This window comes from Oenanthe melanoleuca, chromosome 13 (genome assembly GCF_029582105.1).
Source record: "Oenanthe melanoleuca isolate GR-GAL-2019-014 chromosome 13, OMel1.0, whole genome shotgun sequence".
In the NCBI taxonomy this organism is placed as follows: Eukaryota; Metazoa; Chordata; class Aves; order Passeriformes; family Muscicapidae; genus Oenanthe; species Oenanthe melanoleuca.
Window position 1 is genome coordinate 12,098,788 of NC_079347.1, and position 26,611 is coordinate 12,125,398.

At 42.3% G+C, this 26,611-nt stretch overlaps 1 protein-coding gene across 3 annotated transcripts; it reads right to left on the reverse strand.

Moving 5' to 3' along the window:
- Nucleotides 1-1,754: 1,754 nt before the first annotated feature.
- On the reverse strand, nt 1,755-26,611 carry PCBD2 (pterin-4 alpha-carbinolamine dehydratase 2). Of its 3 annotated transcripts, none has more exons than XM_056502378.1 (4): nt 26,494-26,611; nt 23,657-23,788; nt 5,158-5,238; nt 1,755-3,701 (listed from the first exon to the last, which is right to left on the reverse strand). In XM_056502378.1, exons 1-4 carry the CDS (start codon nt 26,572-26,574, stop codon nt 3,606-3,608), a joined length of 390 nt encoding a protein of 129 aa, XP_056358353.1. In that variant the 5' UTR covers nt 26,575-26,611; the 3' UTR covers nt 1,755-3,605. The 3 variants fall into 3 exon arrangements, with proteins under 3 accessions (XP_056358353.1, XP_056358352.1, XP_056358354.1); XM_056502377.1 differs by having other exon boundaries at nt 26,488-26,611; XM_056502379.1 differs by lacking the exon at nt 23,657-23,788.

Genomic DNA, 26,611 nt, shown 5'->3' on the forward strand with positions numbered 1-26,611 from the left:
AGCACGGAAAGGAAAAACCAGGAATTGGGCTCATCACCCAAATCCATGGATGCTGCACCCCTGACCTTGTGCTGAGCCATCTGGTGCACATAAACCAACCAAAAATGCCAACGGGATGCACCTTGTGGTTTTACTCTGCTGGACCCCCAAGGCTCCAGACAAGGCCAGTGAAGAGGCAGCAATGACCAGCACAGCAGCCTGGACATGTCCCAGGGGATGCTGTGATCCCTCCAGCCCCACACTGGAGCCAGGAGTGTGTCATGAACGTGTTAAATGTAACCACAGCAATCTATCCTCCAGCCTGGAGAGCTGGCTGGGTAAGGACATGTCCTTATTAGCATTCTCATGTCCAAACTGTCTGAGGTGAGAGAGGTTAATCAACAGAAAACCCACCTCCTCTTCAGCCACTCCAGCACCAGACTGGGCAGCCAGGAGGAGAAGGAAGGGCAGGAGGAATGCTGCTGCATCCAGACTGAGCCATAACTCACAAACTTTTGCTTTCTAATCTGTTCCTGCAGAGCTGTGGGACCCCATTCCCAGAGCCCCATAGCACATCTGATGCCATGCCTCTCATTTCAATATGATTTTTGCAGTTTACTGGACCTGAGCTCCCACTATGGGGAAAGAAAGGATTATTCTCTGGCCCTGTTACAGAGCTGGTGCTGGGAATGTCTGATCTACAGCCCCACAGGAGCTGAGCAGTGAACCCAACACACAGCACGCTGCAGGATCTCTCCTACTCTGCTCTCTCAGCCTCGAGTTTCTGCTTTTTAATTTCCTGTGGCCACAGAGCACCACTGGAGGGTCTCCCAGGGACAGTGTTTCCATACACCATGGTCAAGGTTGGTGGGGGTGACACAGTAAGTTATATCAGTCTCAGCACAGGGGAGTTGCTAGCAAGGCTCTTTCTGACGAATTATCCAAATATTTCAAGTCACAATCAGCCTTAAAGTAAAAACCCCTTAACTCTCCAGGGGAATATGATGGCTGGTGATCTGAACCTGGAAGCAAATGGGGAAAGGTGACTGCAGGAGCAGCAACACTCTGCCTTGGATACCAAGCTGCCTGGGAGAAGCCAGCACAGCAGAGGAAGCTGCACTCTGGGCACATGCTTGAGCCCTGTCTCCACAGCTCCAGCGATGCCACCACCTGGGAAAGGCCCAAAGCTTGTACACTGGCTACTTCTGCTCAGAGCAAATTACTCTTTTCTCAAGAGAAGCCTTAGGCTGAGTTTCCTGGCCCCAAACCAGTGCCTACCGCTACATCCTTGCTGTCCAAGTTTGCTGTGAAGTTCCAGCTCAGGGAGACTGTGCATCTCTTCCCCATGTCCTATTTTAATATAATTTACATTTCACAGCAATGCTCACCTTGTTTACAGGTCTGTGAGATGCCCCAGAAGTTATCAAGAAATGACTACATCATGGCTAAATGACTAAAATTATGGATAAACAAGCACTGACCATAAAACTTGCAGCATTTCAAAGCTGTCCTTTTCATTCCTGAGTGTTTTTGCCTCTTTGCTGGTCAGGATTCTCAACAGGCCCAGCACATTTGTGCCATAGCCAGACAATGCAACTTTCTGAGCTGAATTACTTGATGGGGGATTTTTTTTCCTCAGAGTATGTAAATAAATATCAATATTCTAAACCAAAGACCTCCCAGTAACTAAATATTATTTATCTTTAATTTATCTTCAAACTAAACAGCTTTGTCACATATGTACAATAATAAAGAAACAAATTACAAAGGAGGAATTTGATTTTATTGGTTTTATTCAAAGCCCACACGTTATATATAAATTCTGAACAACAGACTTTTCACAGTTCATTAGAGATGTTGTCAAAACTTTGGGTGAAGCTCATTTCACTTCCCCACCAGTAACAGGAGACATCACAGCCTGGTTGTTTGTTTTAGTTTTATTCACTCTTCACAACAGTGACCATTTTCAAACCATATCAGGGAAATCCTCCACTTCACTGGGGAAAGGCACTTGTGAGAAAAGAACAGCTGAGCACGAAGTTTGAATTTGGGTCTTTTTAGGTATTAACTTGATATCCCAAGCAGGGTTACTGACAATAAACCCCAACATCTTGCTTCCTGTGTGTGACCAATTAGCACGTGATGGTGTGTTTGCTAAGGATTTACAAAAAATATCTTTCTCATTTTATCAACACAGTCACTTGGGCGGCAGCTCGTGGCATTTTGAATCCCAAAATATCCGAGAGACCACACACCTCGCATGTACCCCGATATAGATTCTGGCAGCCGCGCATCTCCCTTCCCGGCAGGCGGTGGCGGTGACACCCGAGCAATTTCGGAGGTGTCACTTCTCCGCCCGTAGCGGCTCCGGGGCATGACCGAGCGTGCTGGGGACACTCCGAGGGGCTGCCGGGGGAAACCCTCCTGCGAGCTTTACAAGGATGAAATCTGCCTGCCGGCACTGAGATCTGTCTCGGGAGGATCACAGAATAAAAACAAAGACATTTCAAACCAAGGAAAAAAATATTTTAAATGCTGTCGGATCTGCAACTCCTGCAACAACGTTTGCAACGAGTAATTCTAGCTATGAGGAAAAGTGGGTGAGCATAGCTTCAGTCAAGCCCAGCTTAGCAAGAATCCTGCTAATGCCACTTCCTTCACCAGGGGCAGCCCTGGCCAGGGCTCCAGGCACTTGGCCAAGTCACCCCCCCGTCTGATCCAGCAGGTACTGGAGCATTACACCACCAACAGTGGCTCACTCCTGCACGGTGCTGAGCACTGACCTGGCCAAGCATTTAAGCACATGCTTCATTTAATGGTGTGAAAGCTGGGAACTCACTGGGACTATTTCGTATTTGCAGTACCAGTGCTAAAGTTTCCAGCAACTCCAAGATCCAGTCCTGTACCTCAGAGTGTCCAAGCCAGCCTGGATGGGGCTTGGAGCAAACTTATCTAGTGGAAGGTGACCCTGCCCACAGCAGGGGGGTGAAACGAGATGAGCTTTAAGGCTCCTTCCAACCCAAACCAGTCTGTGGTTATGTGATTCTATACTCTCAGATGGGGAAAAGCTCTCAAGCACCAACTCTGGATACAGCTGTTCCTGCCAGTTGAACTGCAACTCCAAGGCCACATCAGCAGCAGCTTGCACTGCTCTCTCCAGTGTCCTTGCACTTGTCACTGGTCACTGCAAGAGATGATGGTACCAAGCCAGAGGGGACTGACCTGGCCAAGCTGCTCTTACATTGTGTGAAGTGCAGATATGTACAAATCTATAGGAGGGAAGCCACCAGGCATGGGGGAAGCTCACATGGCAGCTGCCACCAGTCCCATGGGCTTAGCCCACATGGGTGGGCTCCTGGTTTCATTCCAGCTCAGTTTATTTTCTAGAAAAGAATTGTTGAAAACTTATTTATTGCTGGTTTATCCACTACATCCTCCTGCAGAGCCAGCAATGGGAATCCAAAGGGGTCTCAAGACTAAGGTATTGAAGGTCAGACAAGCTCAGCCACTCCTTTTATAAAACAGCTTCTCTCTACAAGTTTTGGAAATAAGGATTACAAGGAAAGAGAGATCCCATTTAAGCACAGAATATGGTGGACACTGTATTAAAGCCATTTACATCCTGGTCAAACTGAGGCAGCAGCTTTGTCAATAAACTGAGCCAGCTTCACGTCTCTCTTGGTCAGTCCACCGCAGTCGTGGGAAATCAGAGTTATCTGAACCTGTCACAAAGGAAAAGAAAGAGGTTACAAAGGCATTTTGATCTCTGACATGTAAGCTGAACAGCAGTTCATTGGGAATGCTGTGTCTCCATACTGAGCTGGTTCTACTTGGTGCTCCTGACAAGCACCAAGCTGGACCCTCCCTGCTCATGTAAACCAGAAAACGCTGTAGGTGAGGAGGCTTTACAGAGCCTGGAATCTCACCAGATGAGCCCCTCTGCAGAATAACACAGGCTTTGCATTCTTGGGCTTCATCCAAGAAAAGGTGTCTGATTAAATCATTCACTCTTTACATTTAAATTCCATGGATCAGTTTCATGAAGAACCTGGGCCAGTGACCAAGCTGCCAAGAGCTGGGTCAGGGGCTCACATTTTGTTTAAAACCAGCATCCCAAAGGTGAAAAAATTCCTAAGCCTGCTGCAGAGTAATTTAAAAAAAAAAAAAAAAAAAAAAAAGAAAGAAAAAAAGAAGAAAATAAAATTAAAAAGTATTAGTGACACAGCTGCCTCACAGGTCTGTTTAGACTGAGCCAGAAGACAGAAGTTGGGCATTATTTTGTCTTGCCTTTGACTGATATTTTGGGAAGACTCAAAAGGAAAAAAAAGACAAATTCTGAATATTCTAGAAATAAAAAAAAAAATCAGGAAGAGTAGGTGATCAGGGTTTTTTCCAGTCATCATTTAATGTCCCTTGAACAGGGTGACATGAAGGGCTGATGAGGAAGAGTCTCTGCTGGGAGCTTCAGCTGCAGGGAGAGGTGGGATGTCCTGCTCTGGAGGTGGTGGTCTGAGCCACAGGCTGCTTGTCCACATGTCCTTTCTTTTGGTATATTTTTAGTGGGATTGCCATTTATTCACTAAATGCTACAACAAACAATGTGATACAATGCAATGAGAAGTATTAGAAAATAAAACTGAAGGGAGAGCAATAATTTCTCCCTTCACACAGCACCTTTCATTCGAGGGTTGCAGTAATCCTTGTAACCCTTGTAAATATGAGACCACCATCAGTTAGGTAATATTATAAACAAATTTTATAAGCTGCTATGTTGAGACATAGGAGCCTACAATTTTTTAAAAATAAAATCTAAATTGAGACTGCCAGGCTCCCATTTAGGTACCAACAGTCTGCTACCCTACACCGCTGAGTTCCTGACCTGCTGCACAGAAAGGAATGAGAGCTGGTGAGTAGTTTTAAAACAGTAATTTATTCAGGTTGGCTAAATAAGAGTTTAAAGGCTTCTGTTTTACTTTTAGATCTTACAGCTGGCAGCAGGCGCAAAGAGCTTCATTCTTGATTCCTCACCACTGCAAATCTCAGCATCTCTTTATAGAGACAGTACCAATTCCCTTACCTTGTAGACAAGCTACAAATAAAGGCAGAGAAATTGGGCTGGTGGTTCAGTCTCCTTAACTCCACTGCTGTGTGAGTAACTAGGAGTGGTGAACACGTTACCTTGCTGTAGACATTAAACCATTCTGGGTGGTGATTCATCTTCTCTGCTTGTAGAGCAACACGTGTCATAAATCCAAAAGCCTAGGGAAAGAGAGAGCAAAGAGGAAAAATCTTCTCCACCTGCCAAGATTGGCAGCGGATTGGCAAGATTCACTCCAAAATCTCAAAATCTCAAGATGCCCCAGATGGCTGCACCATGGGTTTGTGTGTGCTAAAGAGGCATTTACCTTCTCATGCCACTGGTGCATTTCCCAATATAGCTGAAATGATCCCCTGCACACCCTGGTAAATCACCCTGCTCAATGTGACTTAGCCCTGGACTCAAAGCTATTGCAATGATGGCAATGATTTTACCTCTGGCATCAGCAAGGATTTTAAACATCCATACCAAGTCTCCCATCCCCTACTGCATCTTAGAAACGTGCCATTTCTAATTAAGCACTATGTCACAGTATGATCAACACTACTTCCAGAAATACATGCCTCCATTTAACCATTTTGCTATTTATTTTACTGGGGAGAAAAAGGCAGTAGGTGGGCCTGCCCCTCTGCTTTATGAGACATATTTTCCCTTTAAATGAGTTAAAATATATTTTCCAATCCTCTGTCCCTACATGCTCCCCCAGGATGCACGTTTTATCATAGGCTCAAAAGGAAAATAATAGCAGGCCCTTGCCAAAGTACTTAGAAGAAAATCAGTGCATTATAAAGCAAATTAGAATGTCCATGCAAATCAAGACTGTAATTATGCAGGGAGGCCCGAAGGGCCTGGGAGCGTGAGCAGGACGCCTGTCAGCAGCATGCTTTGTTCATACCAAGCTCCATCCATTGGGTTCAGGACCTGAATTAAGATGCAAAGCTAGAGGAACATCCACATTACAGTCTGGTTCAGATTATAATACAACAATCTCCACAAAACCATACCTGATTTAGGTAGGTTTTTAGTGCTAATTTATGGATGAGAATGTATATAGCCTGCATTCCACCAAGCGATGGCCATTTCAAACAAACATGTGGTCAATGAATAACATATAATGGTTGATAATAGTTTCAAGTCTTTTTCCCTCTCACAAATTGCAAAAACCTTTAAGTAAAAAAAGAATTGGTGCCTGGATGAAGAATTACTTTGTTGGTCGCTTTGCCAGTCAAATGAATGCAAACGTTATAATCAGAGAAAATCATTCCAATGAGGTTTGTCATTTGGAAATCACCAAACTGTCAGCAATTAAAAAGCTTTTTTTCTTTGACCCAAGAGCTTTCCAAAATTCAGAAGAATCTAACTTCCCTTGAAGCTCTTGCTGAGTTTAGTTTTACTTTGAGTGAACAATTACTTTTAAAAATTTGCCCATGTTTCAGCAGCATGCTTTGAAGTAAAAAGCTGCAAGTTGTGCATCAGATGTTAGCAATGATTTGGAAAACTTCTCCATTAATAGTGTTGATTTAAATGTTTTCAGTGTCTGTGGTCTTAATAAGAATGCTATTTTCAACACAGCAATCTATACACAGATATATTCTCAATAGTTTAAAACAGTGATGTGTCTGCAACCAAATTGCCTGTACAGAAATAAACAGCAAGGTAAAAAATAAAAATAAATTTATAAAACCCCCTAGCAGGTTTGTGTATGCTCTGTTGGTGTCTGTTCATCCCAGGAACCCACCCGCCCAGGTACAGACCCAGGTCACACTGCAGTCACTGATGGTGAGACAACAATCATGGCTCTAACGAAAGCACACAGAATTACACAAGCAAATTACTCTAAAAAATTAATTTGCTCTGTAGACCTCCCTCCTCACTTCAGATGACAAATCCTCCTCATCAGTAGACTATCAAATTCCCCCAGTCCAACATGAACATCCCACTGCCCCTTCCCCACAGAGAGTAGAGTCTCCAGCTGGATAAAATGGACATCGGTCACAAAACTGTGCATCCTACCGAAGACTGCTCAACCTGAGGCTGTCCAACTCACGAAAAGGAAGAAATTCCAGCACAGAGGACTCTCCCCAGGACACGTCTTGCTACTTGTTGCTCCAGCTGGCCTCAACTGTCCCAACCAGGGCAATCCAGTGTCACAGTGAAGGACGAAGCCTGCCCACCGTTGTGCATCCCCTGCGCTGCTTGGAGATGTTCTCCCTCACTGCACATTACCCACAGCAACTTACTCTTTGCATTTTAGTTTAATTTACTGCACACAAAATGCATCTCTCACTAAAAAAATGAGCTGTGGTTCTACTGAGCAATTTCACCAACACAATCTCCATTACAGTCTTAAATACTTCCTTTGCTAATTAAATGAATTGGAATGCTATTGTTTATTAATCACCTTTATATTTGTAGAGCCTTAACCTTTCTTTGGGAAAATACAACTGGCTCTGGAAGGAAAGGATCTTTAGATTTGATTAAATATGAAAACTCTATTACACAAAATCAGTTTGGACATTTCTTCACGTCTTGAAACTTGATCGGTAATTTGGTCTAATTGGTGATCAAGGAAACTATCTTGTGATCAATTAAAGTAATTACCGCATTCCGGCAACACAACCAACCTTAATTTGAGCAGGAGTCTGCACTTCTTCAACTTTAATTAAAAATAATGGAAATTATTATGCAGTCTGCAGTGCAAGATCATTGTCAAGACTGCACTGGTGAGCAGAGTTTATCAGACCATCACACATTTCTGGGTAAAAGTGGGACAACCACTTCCCTCATGACAGTGAGACCCAACACAGTCTTGAGTTTTACTCTATTAATAACAGGGATCTTCAGTCCCTCAGTCTCAGATGAGAACTTTTTCTGATTTTTCCCTCAAAAATAAAAAGACAAGAGAAAGAATGGGTTTGTGCATTTTCTAGAAGCCATAAAAAAGTAGTAAAAGAGACCTTGATGTAGTATATATTATGAAGTATTCTGGTTTTTCAGTAATAGCCATACTAGACACATTTTTAACCTAACCCTTTTAGGACATTTGGGCTAAAAAAATATTCAGACATTCAGGGGACTCCATATACAGAGATCCCACCATCCAAGGGGTGCAGAGTGCCAAGTCCCTGCAACGACCCATGAAGAGCAATATAACTAAAGAGTGAAGCAATCCTGCACAGACAAGACACCTTGGATGTGCTGGTAGTCTCTTCCCTTCATGTCTTTTAAGATCATGAAAGAAAGAACTAAAAACTAATGGTGTATCAGTTGTAACACCACATCTAAAAGTTTCTTAAATACTAGCAGCCCTATTATGTCTCCATGAGATAAAAATCAGGGCTAGTCTTAGAAAAACAAGCTAACTTAAAAAGTGAAAAAATATCAAGGTAAACTTTAAAATAATTCAGCTATCTCATAATGTTTTGTGACTGGTCAAGCTGCTCTTGAAACTGATCTAATCCACTATCACAAAATAAGACTTAATGTTACTTTTGTTTTTGAGAATGGGAAAACCAGGGCCAGACACTGCTGTCAGAAGTGAGAGGAAACATGAAATTTCATCCACCCCTCTGCTCCACACAGCACTGCACAGCTCTGGGAGAACTGCAGGATCCCAGAGCTAATCTGCTATTATTCTTCCTTTCACACTTCTTAAGCAAGGAATCCATTCATCTTAATACTTTTTAAACATACTGCTTTTGTACAATGCTTGCCAACATTATCTTGATGAGTTATACATCAAAGGCTCACAGGTCGTTGTGTTGTGCTCATACATCACCCACTGCAAGTCCCTCATGATGGATCATCCCTGTACATCTCCAGAAGCAAGCAGCTGACACTACTTGACTCAAAGTGGAGATATTTAAGCAAAACAGCTGAAAGGCTTAACAATATAACCATGCACACTTTTTATTTGTTTGTTTGTTTTAAAATGAAGTGTGCACTCAAGCTTCTTAAATCCTCTGGACACGCAGCCAAGGAAAGCATGTGCTAATCACAAGTACATTAAGGTTTTTCTGCCTCCCATCTGTCATTGTAACGCTGGAGGTAGCATTAACCCTGACCTGCAGTGAGAGGGCTACCTGTCTTCCCTTCCCCTGCCACCCAGGCTGCATCTGTACCATTTATCAGTGGGAAATTAATAAATTACTCAGGTTACAGTGACACTGTCACACAGGAGATGACTACACCTCACACATTTGCCCTCCACTCACCTGAGTAAAAAGTACCCAGGGTACAGCATGTATTCTCCTTAGCAGTTTGACACTTGCAACAATAAAATCAATCATTAGGGTTCACTCCCAAACTCCAGAAGCTTTCACATATCCAGCTGACATTACTACCTAACAGTGAGCTACAAGCCATCAGATAAAAGGAAAAAGCTCTTTAAAGTCAAGATATTGCAAGTCAGAATTAGCTGTTAGTCACAAGGGCTCTCATGACATTTCTCTTGTGCTCTAAGGAAAAAAAAATGGACTTTGTTTCATGTTGATTCTATTTACTCCATCACTAAATACTTTTATCATATAAATATGCATAAATCACATCACAAAGCTACTCTCTTTATCTGAAAATGACAATATAGTTAAAACACAAAAAAAAAAGGAATCTAACTAGTATTTAAGAAGGTGATGGCAGCACAGAAGGACAGGTATTCATTCTCAAAACCACATGCTCATATTGGGATTCTTCTCTGTTGACATAATCAATCTGCCTGAACCATCCTCAGGGACACTGGATTCACATGACATTAGGCATTTTCCTCCTTTTTTCTGTGTCTGGATTCATACACAACATAAATCAGGTGAACATCTCATTGCTCGCCCCACCTTTTTAACATCAATCCATGACTGGGACAGTAATTAAGAATGCAAATAAACAGGCACCAAAATAGAGCTAAACTCAGGTTACCCCGTCTCTCTGCTGAGGCTTCAAGGCACAGCCAAGGCACATCAGGCATCACAAGGCCTACAATTCCCTCTCCATTCCACCCCATCCTGGCACAGACAGCCAACAGGGTCTGAAGGTGAACAACACCTGATGAACCACTGGTAGAAATACGATTTTCTTCTCTTTAATAGCTCGAGCAGAAAAATATTGTGAACGGAGGCAACCCTCCCATTCCACAGCATCACTTGTGACTGGGGAAAGCAGTGCTCTTAACTCTGAAGGATAATAAAGAGGGGAAAGGATGGAAGAATAATACCAGAGACACTCTGGTATGCACTGAGATGCCACTTCTGTCTTCACAGCATTATCTGAAACTGTAAAAACCCCCACAACTACAATTTCCAACTAAATTGTCAATGCTTTTCTGCATTCACAATGTTCTTTGAAAATCCAGAGCTGACCACTTGCATCCTCCATACTTATCTGCATACATCATTTGCACAAAAGTGCAATGCTGCTTTACACTCTAAAAAAAGTTACCTATTTACATTCCTATTGCAGCTGTAAACATTGCTGTGTTAGATGTGTGGCAGAGAACGTGCAAACCTTTACACCATGTTCTCCAAAGAACGCTGTTTCTGTCTCCCAACACTTGTTTACAATTATGTCAGTTAAGAAACCAGCTTGCCAGCTCTATATCAAACATTTTTGACAGCAAAAGCACAAACACTGATCTATTCTAAGTAGTTTGCCACTCCATGTAATCTTGGAAAAGGCATTCTTGCCTTTGATTCTAAAAATGTTTATACGTGGTACATTATGCAAATAGTTTTTATATATTAAGAAATAATGCAAGCAAAGCTCAAGTTAAATTAAATTCTTCAACAATAACCTTGCCAAAGCACTGATTTTCCTATTAGAAAAATTATTCCGATTTGTTGATCTTACATTGGATGAAACATACTGTAACAATCTTCATAATTTATGTCCTGTTGGGACACTATGATTTAAAGTAACATAATACAGACCAGCATCACTGCTAATCTAAACCACCTGACCAGATAAACAACAGTTTCCCCTTCTCTCTTCACTGAGAGTATTTCTGTTTATTGTCATATGATTTCCCAATTTGAAGAAGATGAAGAATAAATGGAGGCAGAGAGGAGTGGAGCTGGGAGCACAGCCTTGCCTTGACGGGGATGTTTCTCACGCAGGTAACTGGTACAATGTCAAGAGCCACAGCAATGACCAGGAACAATTTCAGGAATGCCATCCCAGCATTGTGGCAAAGGGAAGTTTGCACTCACCCAGCATCCTCTAGACCCACTACAGCACTGGACACAACACAGTTCTCACAGTAATTGAGATGCAGCTCTCCAAAGAGATCGGAGTTCAAGGATTCATCTTCCCAGCTCAGAGTGACTGAAGCTTTGACATCACGGAATCAGGACAGAATGGTTTGGGCTGGAAGGCACTTAAAACACCATCTAGTTCTACTCCCCTGACATGGACAGGAACATCTGCCACTATCCCAGGCTGCTCCAAGCCCCATCCAACCTGGCCTTGAACACTCCAGGGATGGGGCATTCACAGCTTTTCTGAGCAACCTGTGCCAGGGCCTCACGACCCTTACAGGAAAGAATTTCTTTCTATATCTAATCTAAATCTACCCTCTTTCACCTTAAAACCATTAACTGTCATAAAGCAGATCCAAGTGTTGTTTGCCCATCTGAGATTCAACCAGTTTGAAAAACAAATTCAATTATTTTGCTATGGTAAATGGACACAGATTAATGCAAGGAAAGAGACTTTGAAGAAGGTAGAGAGTACCCAGCTGCTGCACTTAATCCTGCTCCTTGCTTTGCTCACCTCCCCCTCTCAAGCTCATTTAGTATGTAAAAAACCCTCGTGTGCAATGTGCACAACAAACCTCAGCCTGTTTATATCAGGATTTTGACAACTGCTGAATTTCGGCCTTCTTTCTCTTACTGATAGTAAAAAAACACAAAATGTTACGTGTTTTCTTCTTCTTCAGCACATCTTGACTTTTCCAGCAGACTCCATGCTGAGGATAATTTTTCCTGTTCTCCTTTTTATTTTAAGTGATTGCATTTGCCATGATTGGCTTTCAAGAACAGAACACAGATAATATTCTTGGTGATTCAATAAATAAACAGACTTCATACCAAAACTAATCACCTGTTCCACCAGAAAGATTTACAGACTTGATGGAGTAGAAGTGAGAGAACATGGAGATCTCTTAAGGCAGCATAAAAACTTTCAGGAAGTGATAAATGTTTCAATGCCAATACAACCATATTACAAAATACATTCGTTTATAGGCAGATAAATATAGTGATAGTTGTAACAACTTCTGCAAAATAAACAGATACCCTAAGTCCCAACCACACCTGGAACTAGGTCATGTGCTATTTGTGATGCATCATTTCATATCAGAATACAGAAAATAAATGTTTTTATTTTTCCTTTTTTTTTTTCCTCAGCACTTATAAACATAGACTAATAAATATTATTTTATTAATTAAAAACTGTAGATCTCTAAATTACATTTTCCAGAAAAAAAATGAGGGAAATAATCCCAGGTTTCAGGACTGAACTAGAACATGGAAGAAATCCTTCAGCTACATCATAATCTCAACGCAGCTCTCCACCTCCCAAGCCATTTTGTGTGCTTTGTGTTAAAAAATGGAATATAAAGGTTGTGCTTAGGAGGTTTGCACCAAATAAAATAGCTATTTCAAGAAACATGACTTTTTAAAATGAGCTTTTTGCACCCTACCTAAAAACATGAAGTAACACAGTGAAGTCCCCATTAACTGAGCACCTGCTAAAGTAATCATGCACTTAAAATAATAAACTCTCTTGGCTGCACAATTGAAAGAGTAATGATAATGTGACATGTTAAAATTAATGTTTGGTCCAACCCCTGGCTGTACTGTAATAAAGCCATCACACAAACCACAATAAAAATAAAGCAGTAACAAGGTGCAGGGAGTCCCCAGTTGCAGCCTTCTGAATTCAGGCACCTGAGCCCTCTGCTAAGGCAGAGGGCAATGAATCATCCTCGACAGCACAATGCCAGCCCATGGCACGAAGCTATCATAAACCACAGCAAATCGGAATTATTTTAAGTGAATGTTCCACTTGTAAAAGTTTCTCAAAACCTCTGACTTTTACAGAAAGCAGGTATGGTGTAGAACAGAGAAGTTCATTATCCCATCATGCCACATTTTGGATGAAACAGATTTGACTGGAGCAGAACAAAACATTCTGCAATTTTCTCCAATGTTTGTTTTTACTCACATGTGAAGGAATGATTTCATTCTAAAGACATGAAAGTGAAGTTCACATGCCATCCATGCTGTTGATAACACAGGGATGCTCAGACAAAATTCTCCTTGGTCTTCTGGCCAAGATTACATATACTATCAGTTTAATATCCAACGTTTTCTCTGCTGAGCATCCAAGGGCAATCATATCCTGCCTCTGATAATCCTCTAAATCTCTGCCATTTATGATCCTAAGATCACATCAAAGAACGGTAAGAAAGGCTTTGCTTTATGATGGATTAAGAGAAGATGTTGGTCTCATGACCATTTCATCTTCTACTATCCTAACAGCTTTTTTGGTTTAGTTGGTTCTTTTAAAGACAAGTTCAGCAATTCAAACATGCAACAGAGAAAACATGATGGAGATGTGAGGAATTTGGACAGGTTTTCCCATCATTCTCTTGGCCAAGCCAGAAGCTAAAAAGATATGGGATTTGCAATAAAGCAAACTAAGGACCATTTACTGCAGATCCAGTAGGGGAATCATTTCACTCAACTGAACTGCTGAAGGTGTCCTACTGTAGCTAGAAAAGTTTTAATGTTTGGACACCTTTTATAGTAGAAGAGTTTAAATGATACATGGGGCAGTGAACTCAGGAAGAGACTTACAGGCTACTAATTTATATCGCACCGTAAAATTCAAATGTTATTTTCAAAACAAGACATTAGAAACAACAGATCATGTGGGAAAAAACAGTAGGACAGACCAAGAATTTTCCCAGACAAGATGGGACATCCTTCAAGCTCCTCACAGTTGGGTCTGTTGCCTGGTTTCCCATGCCCACTGCTCCCCCTGTGATCTGTAGGTCACCTCGACCTGAGCTTCATCTCCTGTCTCTGATGTTTGGAAGAATGGATGGAGCAGGTCACAGAGAAAAGCATAAAAGCAGCTACATGAAGCTGTGTTATTAGGACAAACTCACCTAATTGCCAACATTTCAGGTACTCAACCTGCACTTAACATTATCTATCCACTGTCTTCAGACCTGTTCTTATGGTCCAAGCACATGCCTGGAAGTGACAGAGTATGTTCAATGAGCCATATTTTGAGAAGTTCTACGGGATTTTTTGTTGGTTGTTTTTTTACCAGAACACAAAGGTTTCTCTGGGCAACCCACACTGCTCGTACATTGGTCCATCTGGAAACAGAGACACAGGCTCATGAGGGGAGGCAAATAGTAATTCTGAGTCCTCCAGTGAACACCAAATTTCTTTTAGAAATTTGTATCATCACACCACAAAGGGAAACCCTTTGTACTACTCTTACAAGACACATATATAAACCAAACATTCTGGGCTTGTACAGTTAACAGTGTTTTTGCTCACTATAAGCACCCATCCATTATAAAACAGAGTAAATGTGCCCTCAACCAGGGACACCTTGGACATACACAGACATATACTTAACTATCTGTTGTCATTCTCACCCCAGCCCCAGGAAAATCACGGTAGATCATGTAATCAGGGCTTTTTCCTCTGATCCTAGGAATAAATAACATTTTTTTTCAAAGCATCCCTGGCAATAAATAAACCCAACAGTACAGCAATGACTTAACACAGGGCTTCCCACTCATCACTGTGTTCCCACCAAACCCCTCCAAGATATTACAAACAGCTTCATGTTTGTCCAAAATTACTTTTCATCTCAGCCAAAGAAAACTAAAAGGGGAAGAGCAAGAAAGGAAGCTCTCCCCAAAGAAGCCACGCAAAGTGGGGTTGCAGCTTTATAAAAGAGGGCTAAAAAGCCTCCACACGCCTCGCCTTGATAAACGAGGGCCCTGCCAGTGGCTTTTCAGAGCAGATGTAACATTTTAGCCAAACGTGATTGTTTGTGAAAGAAATAATTCTGATCAAAACCCGAAATTGCAGCCAGCAGAAGAGCTGCACTTCGTCAGGCTAATCCGGCCTGACAGGGAGCGGCGAGCGGAGATTCCTACTGCGAGAGGAGCAGATGCGAAAGGTCAGCGCCGGCCCGGCACTTCAAACCCCTTAACGTGTAAAACAGTGTGCATTAAAGCCTGGAGCGGCTCGCGGCGGGATTAACGGATGTCCGCTAAGTGGGTTTGATGTGCTTTTGGTGAGTAATGGTTCATTTTGAAATAGGGGCGTTGTAGTTTTATTTTAGTTTATTCTGCCAGCCACAGTCCATTTTTAATTACAGCTGCAGAGAATAATATCCAAAGCGTGGCGCTCCTTTGTGGGACTATGAGAAAGTGAGAGCTGCTGGTGCTAAAGGCAATTCACAATTTGAAATAGTAGGCAGGCGTTGGTCCAAAAGCAAGGGGATGCAAAAGGTTAAACAATCAGGATTGCATTTAATCAGCATCATTCCAGTGCCCCCTTAAAAATAAATTTTATTGCATAAAGGAATTTCAAGGAACCAGTTTTCCTTAACTAAAAAGATAAAAATATTCATCTGAGGATGAAAGAGGAAGTCATACTTGTATTTACCCAAATGAAGCTATTCAACTGAATTCAAACCCACTGAATTTTCCATTCATTTTCCATACATATACAATTCATTTTCCAAAGGTGTTTTGTCATAGAAAGTGTCCATACTGCAGCTAAAATTAGATAGACTTGCTCCCATTTATCTCTTTGTGCACTGTCCATATTGCTGATAGAACACTGTTTGTTCTCTTTAACTGAAACAGTCAATCTGTGCAGCTGAAAAAAAAAAAGAGAAACTTTTCTTTTGCTACAAATCTATAAGACAGCTTGTGAGATCCAAAAGGCATTTTGACAAATAATTTCTTTTGCATTTTCTGATAGATGCATGCAACAAGCATAAGACAAATGCTGTAATAATTTTTACTTGAGTGATAATAAATCCATCTGTCAAGAAAAGCATTTGTATTGGAGTCAACTGGAGAGCAGCCCAAAGGTCAACTGGGAAGATTTTAAGCAGTGGAGTGCATAAAAGGAGATGCAACACATCTACTGAGGGGGAAACTCAGCAATTAGAAACACCACACCCCAATAATTATAAACAATAAAATAATGGTATATTCTAGGGAGAAATATGACTTGGTTCATTAAGAAAATGAGTTGGCCAAATTACAGTTAAGTCACAAAAAAACAACACCAAAACTGATGCAAACTCTACCACAACCAGTATGGGACATTTTGCATGATGAAAGAGATGAAGGACATATGACCACTCATAAGTCTTCAATTTAAAGATAATTTTTCAAATTTAAATATAATTAGTAGTGGCATTTTAAATAACCCCAGTGGCCTGACACCATTGGCAGTGCCACAATGAAATTACAATGGTAACCTGGGTACTGTAACAGCACCTGTCACAGACAGGTGAGACACAAGGGTGGTGGCATCTGCACACACAGATCCTGGCAAAGAGAAGACAGCACAAAGAAGAACTGTCACCTAAAGTGGCTTCAGGAGAGACAGGGAGGGACTTCTTAGAAAGGCATGGAGAGACAGAACAAGGAGGAATGGCCTCAAACTGACAGAGGACAGGGTTAGATTGGATATTGGAATGAAATTCCTCCCTGTGAGAGTGGGGAGTCCCTGGCAACAGGTTGCCCAGAGAAGCTGTGGCTGTCCCATCCCTGGAAATGTTCCAGGCCAAGCTGGATGGGGCTTGGAGCAACCTGGGACAGGGGAAGGTGTCCCTGCCCATGGCAGGGGGTTGGAATGAGATGAGCTTTGAGCTCCCTTCCAACCCAAACCATTCTAGGATCCTATGGGTTTGTATATGGCAGACCATGATGGCTGTGAGAAGAAAATAAATACTTTATTTCCCAACTCCCAGCTCCAAGGATTCAATTTCTTCTTAGACACAATCAGATAACACATTTCCAGGACTACAGACCTCCAAGCTTTGCATAACTTCTCACCACTGACTGCCAATTAACTGGAAGCATCACTGGACACAGGGCACACTGACCAGAGCTCCAGTGTCATCTTCTCTTTCTCCAAGGCTAAGGAAGGAGAATCATAAGCTTCCAAACAAGCCACCTCTCTGGAACATCTCATTTCATTTCCCCCAGACCCTGCACTACTTTCATCCCACAGGCAGTGGCAGGCAGCAGCACGGGCAGGTGGATCACATCCTGGTCCCACAGCTGCACCCTGACCTGCCAACTCAAAGGCAAGACTCTTATTCACTCAGTCAATCCCAAGAATAAACTCAAGGAAGGTGTGACCATCCAGGAATCATATATTTATACTCTGCTCTGCTCTGAGACACCTGATGCAGTTTATTGACTGTGTTTCAGCCTGCAGGTTAACCTCTGCCAGACCCAGAAACTTCACTATCAGTTTCTAATAAAAGAAAACGTCAATAGGCAAATATACCCAAAATTCATTATTTTCAGATACAAAGATATTCCCAACTCTGTAAACCCACTCATAAATAATTCTGATTTATTGTAAATTGGTTATTGTATTTATAATCGCTGGGAAGTTAGTGAACAACATAACTACCAACAGAAATACTTTCATAACTTTGCAGGTGCACAAATCACAGCATATGGGAGAGGACTCAAAGGATAATGGAAAATGAAGCAGTTTCAGAAAGCCTATATGAAAACCAGCACCTACCTAGCTGGATAAAAAATAATTTATTTTTGGTCGACAGGCAATCAAATGCAAAACTCTAGCAGAAGGAGCTGGCAAAGCAATACTACATTAAAAATAGTAATTCCTCCCAAAATGTATGAAAATGGGTCCAACTTTCGATTAGCAGAAGTGACAGTTGGGCTGAGGCTGCTAAAGCTTTGAGGTTAAACACAACTGACACAGGCTGCACCTGAATCCAATCACTCCCTGGGCTCTGAGAAGATTCACACTCGAGGACTAAATTTGTCACAAATGGGTTGGTTTCCGATCCTCCTGTAGCCAGCTTGCTTTATTCTGACCCCCATTTAACAAATCAACTTAATGGGCACTGGGAGTGCTATAAAACTTAACAATGGAGTGATTTTAACCTTTAAAATATAGTTATGAAGCAGAATGTTGGAGAGCTCCTTCAATACTGGAAATCAAATTAAAACTAGACATTTTTTAACAGTCTTGACAGATATAATCCTAGTTACCATGTAAATTTATGGTAAGCTGGTGTGATATTAGCCACAGGTGCTACTTTTAATATATGGCCTGCATCTGGCTGGGAATAAAATATCTCAAGAGGACTGGAAATGACCTCACTATCAGACAATGGAGAAGAAAAAAACCCACAAGACCGCTGTGGCATATAAAAAGCTGGAGATGTGGTCCACAACTGAATATTTACCATAAAATTCATTCTAACTCTGCAGATTGTAAGTTAAAGGATATAATGTTTTCAATACATAAAAGGCGTGGACATATTTCAGACAAATAGCCAAAAGATTAAGTACATAAAGTGGCAACTAAATACACTACCTATATGTGAAAAACCAAATTTTCCAACCTTTGATGAATGTAAAAAACAAAGCAATGTGCCAGGAGTAGAAAAAGGAAGGACAGACCCAGATTATATTGAAGGCACTGGCACCAAGTACTGCCATTGAAAGAAATCAAGAGTATGCATATCCTACCATTCGCTGGATGTGTAACTGGGATCATACAACAAGGATCATCAATTTAAAGGGGAAAATCTGAGCATGTCTGCCTACAGCCAAAGGAAAAAAAACCTGGCATCACCAGGAGGGAGAAAAAAAGGCATGTACTGTAACATGCTCAGTCTCATTCTTTTCTCCCACATTCCAAACAAGAGAGATAGCAAATCTGGACAGGAAATGCAAAATGAGAATAATAACTTATTTAATACTCCTAGATTTTTTGTGCATCTTTCAATGTTCTCAAAACCCAAGACACAAATTGCACTGAGACACATGTGCCTCTACTCTTGGTGCACAGCATTTCCATACTGTCCCTCCATTCAGGCTCATCTTCCATTTCCACCCCCTCGCCCCAAAAGACAAAAAATGTATCTGAAATAGCTTTAACACTCTTAGAGCATTTGATTTCCTGTTATTTTAGAAAATTATGTTATAGGTCTTATGGAGACTTCCTACATGATTTTTGGGGGTTTTTTTTTTGTTTTTTAAACAAACTTAATTAAAAACTTACCCTATAAAAGAAAGCAGCTGTAAATTCTGAACCTGACCATCAGTAAACTTGCCCACTTTTGTAATTTCCTAACTGCGTTTGCTGCCTTGGTGTGATTACCAACGGAAACGCAATCACACAGGCAGTTGCCCCTTAAACCCTCTGGTCAAATCCAACCAAGTTTGACAAGAGACATGGAAGTCTCAGAGCTAAGATGTTCCTGCAAATTCAGGGGAAGTGAACAGCTGGATACAGGACTCAAACCGAGCACTTGGCATCCCGCACTCACAGCCTTTCACAGCTGTCCACTCAGCCCAGGACTGGGCTTGAGATGAATCTGGGAGAAATTCACATCTTTAAACCAGGCCTGTCCCCTGTTCCAGATCACTGCTCCCAAGGTGAACTGACCTGAAATGCTGGGAGAAGTTGCCAGCACGATTGGGAGCCATAAATGAACTTTCTATCTCAATTCCCAATTTTGTTCAAGCAGACTAGAAGTAGAGGGCTTGCTCCACTGGAAGAGAACTGTTTTGTTTCAGTAGCACAAAGATGTGAATGGATGAGAGCAGCCCCTCATGAAGCTACACTATAGCCTGAAAGCCTCACCAGCCACTCTTCTCTGCCCTGCAGCCTGGGAAAGACACCCCAGAGAAGCTCCCTGATGTGGCTGTGAGGTTTGTAGAGGCTCATGAACTCTCAGACTCAGCATAGCTGGGATTGGGACTTGGCATAAAGTGCTCCAAGCCCACCTCCCCTTCAAAACCTTTCTCAGACAGACGTTTCTGCCAAGCACATGTTCCTTTGGAAAAGTGACTCAACCCAGGGGCTTGGAGCAAGTGCACCCCATCAAGAGTCCTGGAGATAAAAGACTCCAGTGTTAACTCATCACTGCCTACCTGCCACTCCACAGTGGCAACAGCTCAGGGAAACTGCAGGGCATAAGGAGGAGCAGAGGTATTGGTGCCATCAGCACAGCTCTTCCAGACACAGCAGTCTCCTCTACAACTGAATTGCATTTTTCCTCCACCACTGGTCTATTGTATTTTATATGAGATGCAGAACACCAACCCATCACGAGCCTGCCTCACATAATGGGAACACAGAGCCAATGCCACCCAGTCACCCAGGACTGGTGTTTGGTGGGCATCCACAGCAACAAAACCAACCAAGGGTTTTCAGCAGAAATCCCAGGCTGGTTTCCAGCTTATTTCAGAGAATTGTACCACCAAAGTCCATTTTCATGAAAATGTATCTTCAGACTAACAAACACCCATCAGTGCTTTCAAATTCTGGGTTACAAACTAATTCCCTGAGCCAGAAGTGTCATTAGCTTGTCAGCCTTACAAAGGCAGCTCACTGCTGATCACTTTTAACTGAGCTAATCTCAGCCTGAAAGCTTCAGGAATCTAAATAACTCTTGTTTCACAGAAGTTTCATTTCATTCTCATGCTGAAAATAATATACATAAACCAAGCTAATGTCTACACATTTGCACAACTTTATAATAAAAGTTGTGTTTATATTCTTAACATCTGTTGACATACACAGACTTTGTAAACCTGGCATAGATTTTGAAGCCACAGAATTTTCCATGCATCATGAACATTAGCTCCAAGAAGCAATAAAAATAAAAAGCAATGAATACATTAATCATACCAATATCATCTGCAAAACATAAATTTGAAATACCTTTCATGTCAGCTCAAGTACTTTTTTTTTTTCTTTGGGGGAGGGGTGGGGTATTTTTTTTTCCACACCTGATTTTACACCATCTGTAAAAGGGCAGCAAGAAGATCACTGAGGAAATGACATTTCTCAGTCCTTTGACTTTTACTAAACATTTTAAATCCTGTAAATAGAATATTTATTACATTAAATGAAAGCAGTTGTACCTACAAGTTCCATTTTTTCATTGCAGAACTAAATTCTCAAAGCACAAGGCAGGTATAGCTCCACTTTTGTAATTTGTTTCCTAGGTTGTAGTAAACACAATGTTTACTAATAGTCATTATAAATACAAGCATATGTGCATAAGTTAATAAAATTAAGCATACATGCATAATTTAAATTTATTTTCAGCTTCAACTTATCGAAAGGCAAATACCTGCTCTCTAATACCAGCTAAGGATCTAATGCCCTTGGGATCTGCATGCTGAGCCTGCTTCAGGACTGCAAGAACAGGAATGATTTCTGCCCTCTGCAACTGCAAAGAGGACACTGCAGTAAATCCAGTAAATAAAAATCAACAGGTGAAATTCTGCCCTTACATATTCACATTTACACTTGATCCAACCAGAGCTGCCCAGAGCACCCACCTGCATGGCTTTTTCTCCCAAGTGGAGGCAGAAATTCCATTTTGAAGCCAGCTCCCACCTTCTGCTCTCATTTTTGCCTTACATCCATGAAGGCAGCTAAGAAGGAGAGACACTCTTCTAATATCTCCCAAACAATTCAAGTGGCAATTTTTTAAAGTACTCTTCCCATGACTACAGGTACTAAAAGTATAAACATACAGTTAATCATTTACCAATAAGCTAATTTACATATACTCAACTTCCTATACTGGTATGTGCTCCATCCACCTTTAAATCAGGAAGGCATATGGATATCTACCTATGCTGTATGATAAATCTACACTGTCAAAAAAACCCCACAACTCTGTAAATTTTTGTCAAAGCAATGCATTTTCCAGATATCTGCTGGTACAGGACACTGATTTTCTCCTCACCTGTCTGTTAGCAGACAGGGACTGTAAATCCATCTGATCAAACTCAGTCACTTATTTACAGTTGGCAAAACCACTTTTTAATTAACTTTGGGAGCAACTTCATTTCTAGTTGTGCTGAACCAACAAATACTTTGACCATAACCAGACAGACATGACATTTCATGAATATTCCAAGTCAGAAAATCTCAACTCTTCTGCCTCATTCCTGGTTGCTCTAGCCCCCAGCTCCCTGCACATCTCACCAAGGCTTCCTGTGAGCTCCCTCTCATGAGCTTCTCCCCTTCACTGCCCTCTGAATGAACTGATTTGGTTCTATTTGTTCTGTATTAGCATTCAGGTTAAAGATGTACTCAGGGCTCTGGATGTGCTCCCTGGACCAGCAATGTCCTGCTAATGAGCTGGATTTTTCTTGTTTTCTCTTTTGCTTTCTCCCAGCTCAGGTCACCCACCTTCTCTCTACTGCCTGGGCTTTCCTTACTATGACAGCTACTGAAACAGCAAAAAAAAAAAAAGGCCAGCATTACAATTTATTATTTATCCAGCTCGCTGTGGTTTCCTAAAACATCTTGTCCTAGGTTTAGGCACAGCCATATAAATAAAGGGCTCACAGCACAGGTCCTGGTCCCTACATACACCCACAGCATCCCAAAACTGGAGCTTGCCATGTCCCTCCAAAATGAGTGAAAGAATCAGCTTGGTGAGACTCCTCCCAACAAATCCCTGGAAATTCCTTCCCTCCCAAGAAAGAGCTCACCCCTTCCTCCAAAATAAAACAGAAAGGAAATGCATGCTTTGGGAACATGACTTTTTCTAAGCAATGTCATGATTCCTCAGAAGGGAATTTTCAGTGGAATGTAGCTGAACAGGGATCTCAAGACAAATTCAGTATTTCTAAAGTAAGTTTGTAACTGATGTCTGAGACAAGTTCTTGAGTGTGGGATGTGGCTCCGGATCCTGTCTCCAAACAAAAACCCAGTGAGGTAAATAGAAACCAGCACTCTGTGCACTCTGTGTGCCAAAGATACTGCAAGATCAGCTATTACAACTCAACCAAGGATATGCTAGAACTCTCTCTTCCTGTTTAGAAGGTGAAACGTTCCTATTTTCCCCACCTTGCTTGCCAAAAGTTTCTGCTCTCTCTTGTATTTACTCATTTTTCTCATGTATTTCCCTGCCAGATATGATCCCTACTGCCCATCAGTTATGTATTTCCAGCATTTATTTATGAGTGCTAGTAATGAAAAAAAGAAAAAAATCAGGATCAAATACTGTTTTGTCTGATTCTACAATACCAACCTTGACCGTGACCTGAATATTATAATCAAGAAACTGTAATATTAGACAAATCTACTTATCAACTACAACATGGAATTAATTTACTCCACCTAATGAGATCAGAATCTGAGAGCAATTCATCAGGGTAAATCCAAGAGGATTTGGCCCCACCAGGATACTCCCAAACTTCTGAATATAAATATTTTCCCATCAGGATTGTATGGAAATTAAAGCAATTACATTTCCTTTATATTAAAAGTGGCATATAACAATCATTACCTGATTAAAATTTTTGAAATTGAACTCCTTGTAGATGGCATCTCTTTCTCCCAGCTCAGACCAGCCTGAAGCTTTGAGATCCAGTAAAACTTGATTCCTTTCCTCTGTCGTCAACCAGTGAGACTGGGAAGACTATTGAGGGGAAAAAATGAAGGCATGGCACAAGTGAGGCTGAGGTTCTTTTTTGTACAACAATAAGAAAACCACACTATGAAATTGTGGTTATGTATTGTGCAAAGGTGAGGACATGGAAAATTCACTGTGCAGTTTCTTACTGTTTATAATTTCACAGACCAGTTTAACCTAAACCAGCCAAGGCCTATGATTTCTGTTTGGGCAGGTAAGTTTGGCCAAGTGCTTTTTGAACAAAATTAGTGAAAAAAGACTCTTTCCCAGGAATGAAGATGGACATCAGCATACCTGTACCCTTGGTCCTCTGAATCATCCAGATGCTGTACCATCACATTTACTTTTCAAATGTTCCATTCTTTCTGGTAAGTAACTAACTTTCTGGTTAGTATTTGCTAAATGTATAATTATAAGGCTAAGAGATATCAGGAAATGCCTATTTCAAATGAGAGAAGAGAAACAGGAGATTGCACTCTACCTACTTGGTATCTTACTATTTTAAAAAAGAGGGAATGGACTTTTAAGACACCACATGCTGTGGAGCTCTACAAGGAACAAAGAGCTTTGTAACTAAATAAAAAGGAAGAAATGACAATATAGACACAATTTCAAAAAGTTTGAAGGTACTGGTAAAAGCACTAGATTCTGCAAAGCACCAGTGTTTAAGTATGGCTTACCTAAAGTGACAGGAGTCCTTTTGATGCCACTGGGGGCACAAGCATGACAGATGAACACTCTGCTTAAATATCTGAACCAGGGGCTGAACCACACACAAGGCCAGAGCCAGACACAGAGGAACGTTCTGTGGGGCCTTTGGAAGAGGTTTGATACCTTTTCTAAAAGCAGGAACTAAGAGCACGAGCCCTTCCTCAGACATATTCTGAACATTCTGATATTCTGTCTCAGACTCTCATGATAAATGAAATGCTTTAGTGGGAAGAATCTTTCTCCCCAGTACAGCTACATTCAGATTGGTTTAGTCTTTATTTTAGCAGCTGGCTCAGCTTTCTGAGATTCTACAGAAATGCACTTTTGCTCCAGAGGTTCACTCAGACAGGGGAGGCCAGAGCTCAGCAGCTCAGGAGTTTTCACCTTTGGCAGCCAGTGCTCCAGCAGGAGCCCCAGTGCCACCAGATGGGGCTGAGAGTCTGAGCAGAGCAGGAATTAATGCAATTAATGCGCCCTGAGCAAGGCCTTAGGCTGCACAAGGGCCAAGAAGCAATGTTTCCACCAACAACACAGGATAAAAAGCCCCAAATGGAGTAAATAAATCTAACAGCAATCCTGCTGCTGGTTGTGTTTAGAGGAATACAGAGATCTAACAAGAGATGAGGTTTTTAGTCCCAAATTGAACTAATTTAGGCTCTTTACACTTCAAATACAACATTGTGCTTGCAACAACATAAATTTCAGATTTTTCATTGCTATCACTGCAGTCATAGGCACAAATTTCTTACAGTCTTTTTTTCCAGAATATACAAAAATCACCAAAGCTAAAGGCTGTCTTGTAATGTACTGTTTTATCTGGCACAAGATGAAATTAGTCTGCAAATATATAAAAAAACATGAGGGTGGGTGGTGTTTTTTGAGATAGCAAAGTCCAGGACTGTGACCAGGACACAACACAAAGTCCATTCCTCCAGCTGGCAGAGAGATGTCCTGTGCCAGCTCTGGAGACACTGCAGTGCCCTTCTGACACCTCACCTGACACATGCCCACTGACAAGACTGTGACTGTAAAATTGGATCACAGGGTTTTTAATATGGAGACAACGTTTGATTGAGGCCCTGGTGAACACTGAGCGCATTTTACATCGTGGAGGGCACATCCCTTGACACATCATGATGTTCAGATAAAGTGGGATGTTCCAATTGCATTTCCACACTCAGAGCCCCAAGCAGCTCATCATGGGCATGGCCAGAGCCCCAGGGGAGCAGAAGGGCACTGGGTGCCGATGCTGACTGAGCATCCCAGCTGCAGGCACCTCACCCGCACTCAGCGCCCAGCAGCTGTTGGGTGGTGGGGCTGATCGATAATGTTTGTTTAGAGGAAGCTCAGGCAAAACAGTCATTAAGTAAAAAAAAAAAAAAAAAAAAAAAAAAAAAAATTCGAACTAACTCTCATGTCTGAGGAGCAAGGCACGTGCTGTTCATTATCAGCCGTGAGGAGGGATGGCATGGGGACACAGGGAGAATCTTGGAAGATGTGGGTTGGAAGGGATTTAAAGCCCACGTTCCACTAGAGCAGCTTGTTCCACGTCCCATCCAGCCTGGATGAACACTTGCAGGGATGGGGCACACACAGCTTCTCTGGGCAGCCTGTGCCAGGGACTCATCACTCCCACGGGGAAGAATTTCTTCCCGATATCCCATCTAACCTTCCATCAGTGTGAAGCCATTCCCCCTTATCCTTTCCGTCCACGCCCTTGCCCAAAACCCTCTCCAGCTCTCCCCTGCCCCTTCACGCACTGAACGGTGGCAACCAGGTCTCCCCGGAGGCTTCTCCAGGCTGAGCAATCCCAACTCCCCCAGTTCCCAGGGAACAGGGCCGGGCACTGACCCGAGCCCGCGGGCCCGCGGCCTGTCAGCGTGGGGCCGCTCCACCCCGCGGCCCGGCCCGGCCCAGAACGGCACAGCACGGCCCGGCCCGTTCCGATCCCCCCTCACCCTCACCCTCACCCTCACCCTCACCCTCACCCTCACCCTCACCATGGCCGCGGGGCTCCCGGCGCCGCCCACCGCCCGCCGCGCCGCCAGCAGCGCCCGCCGCAGCGCAGCGCCGCCCGGCATGGCCCCTCGGCCCGGCCCGCCCCGCGGGAGGAGCCGC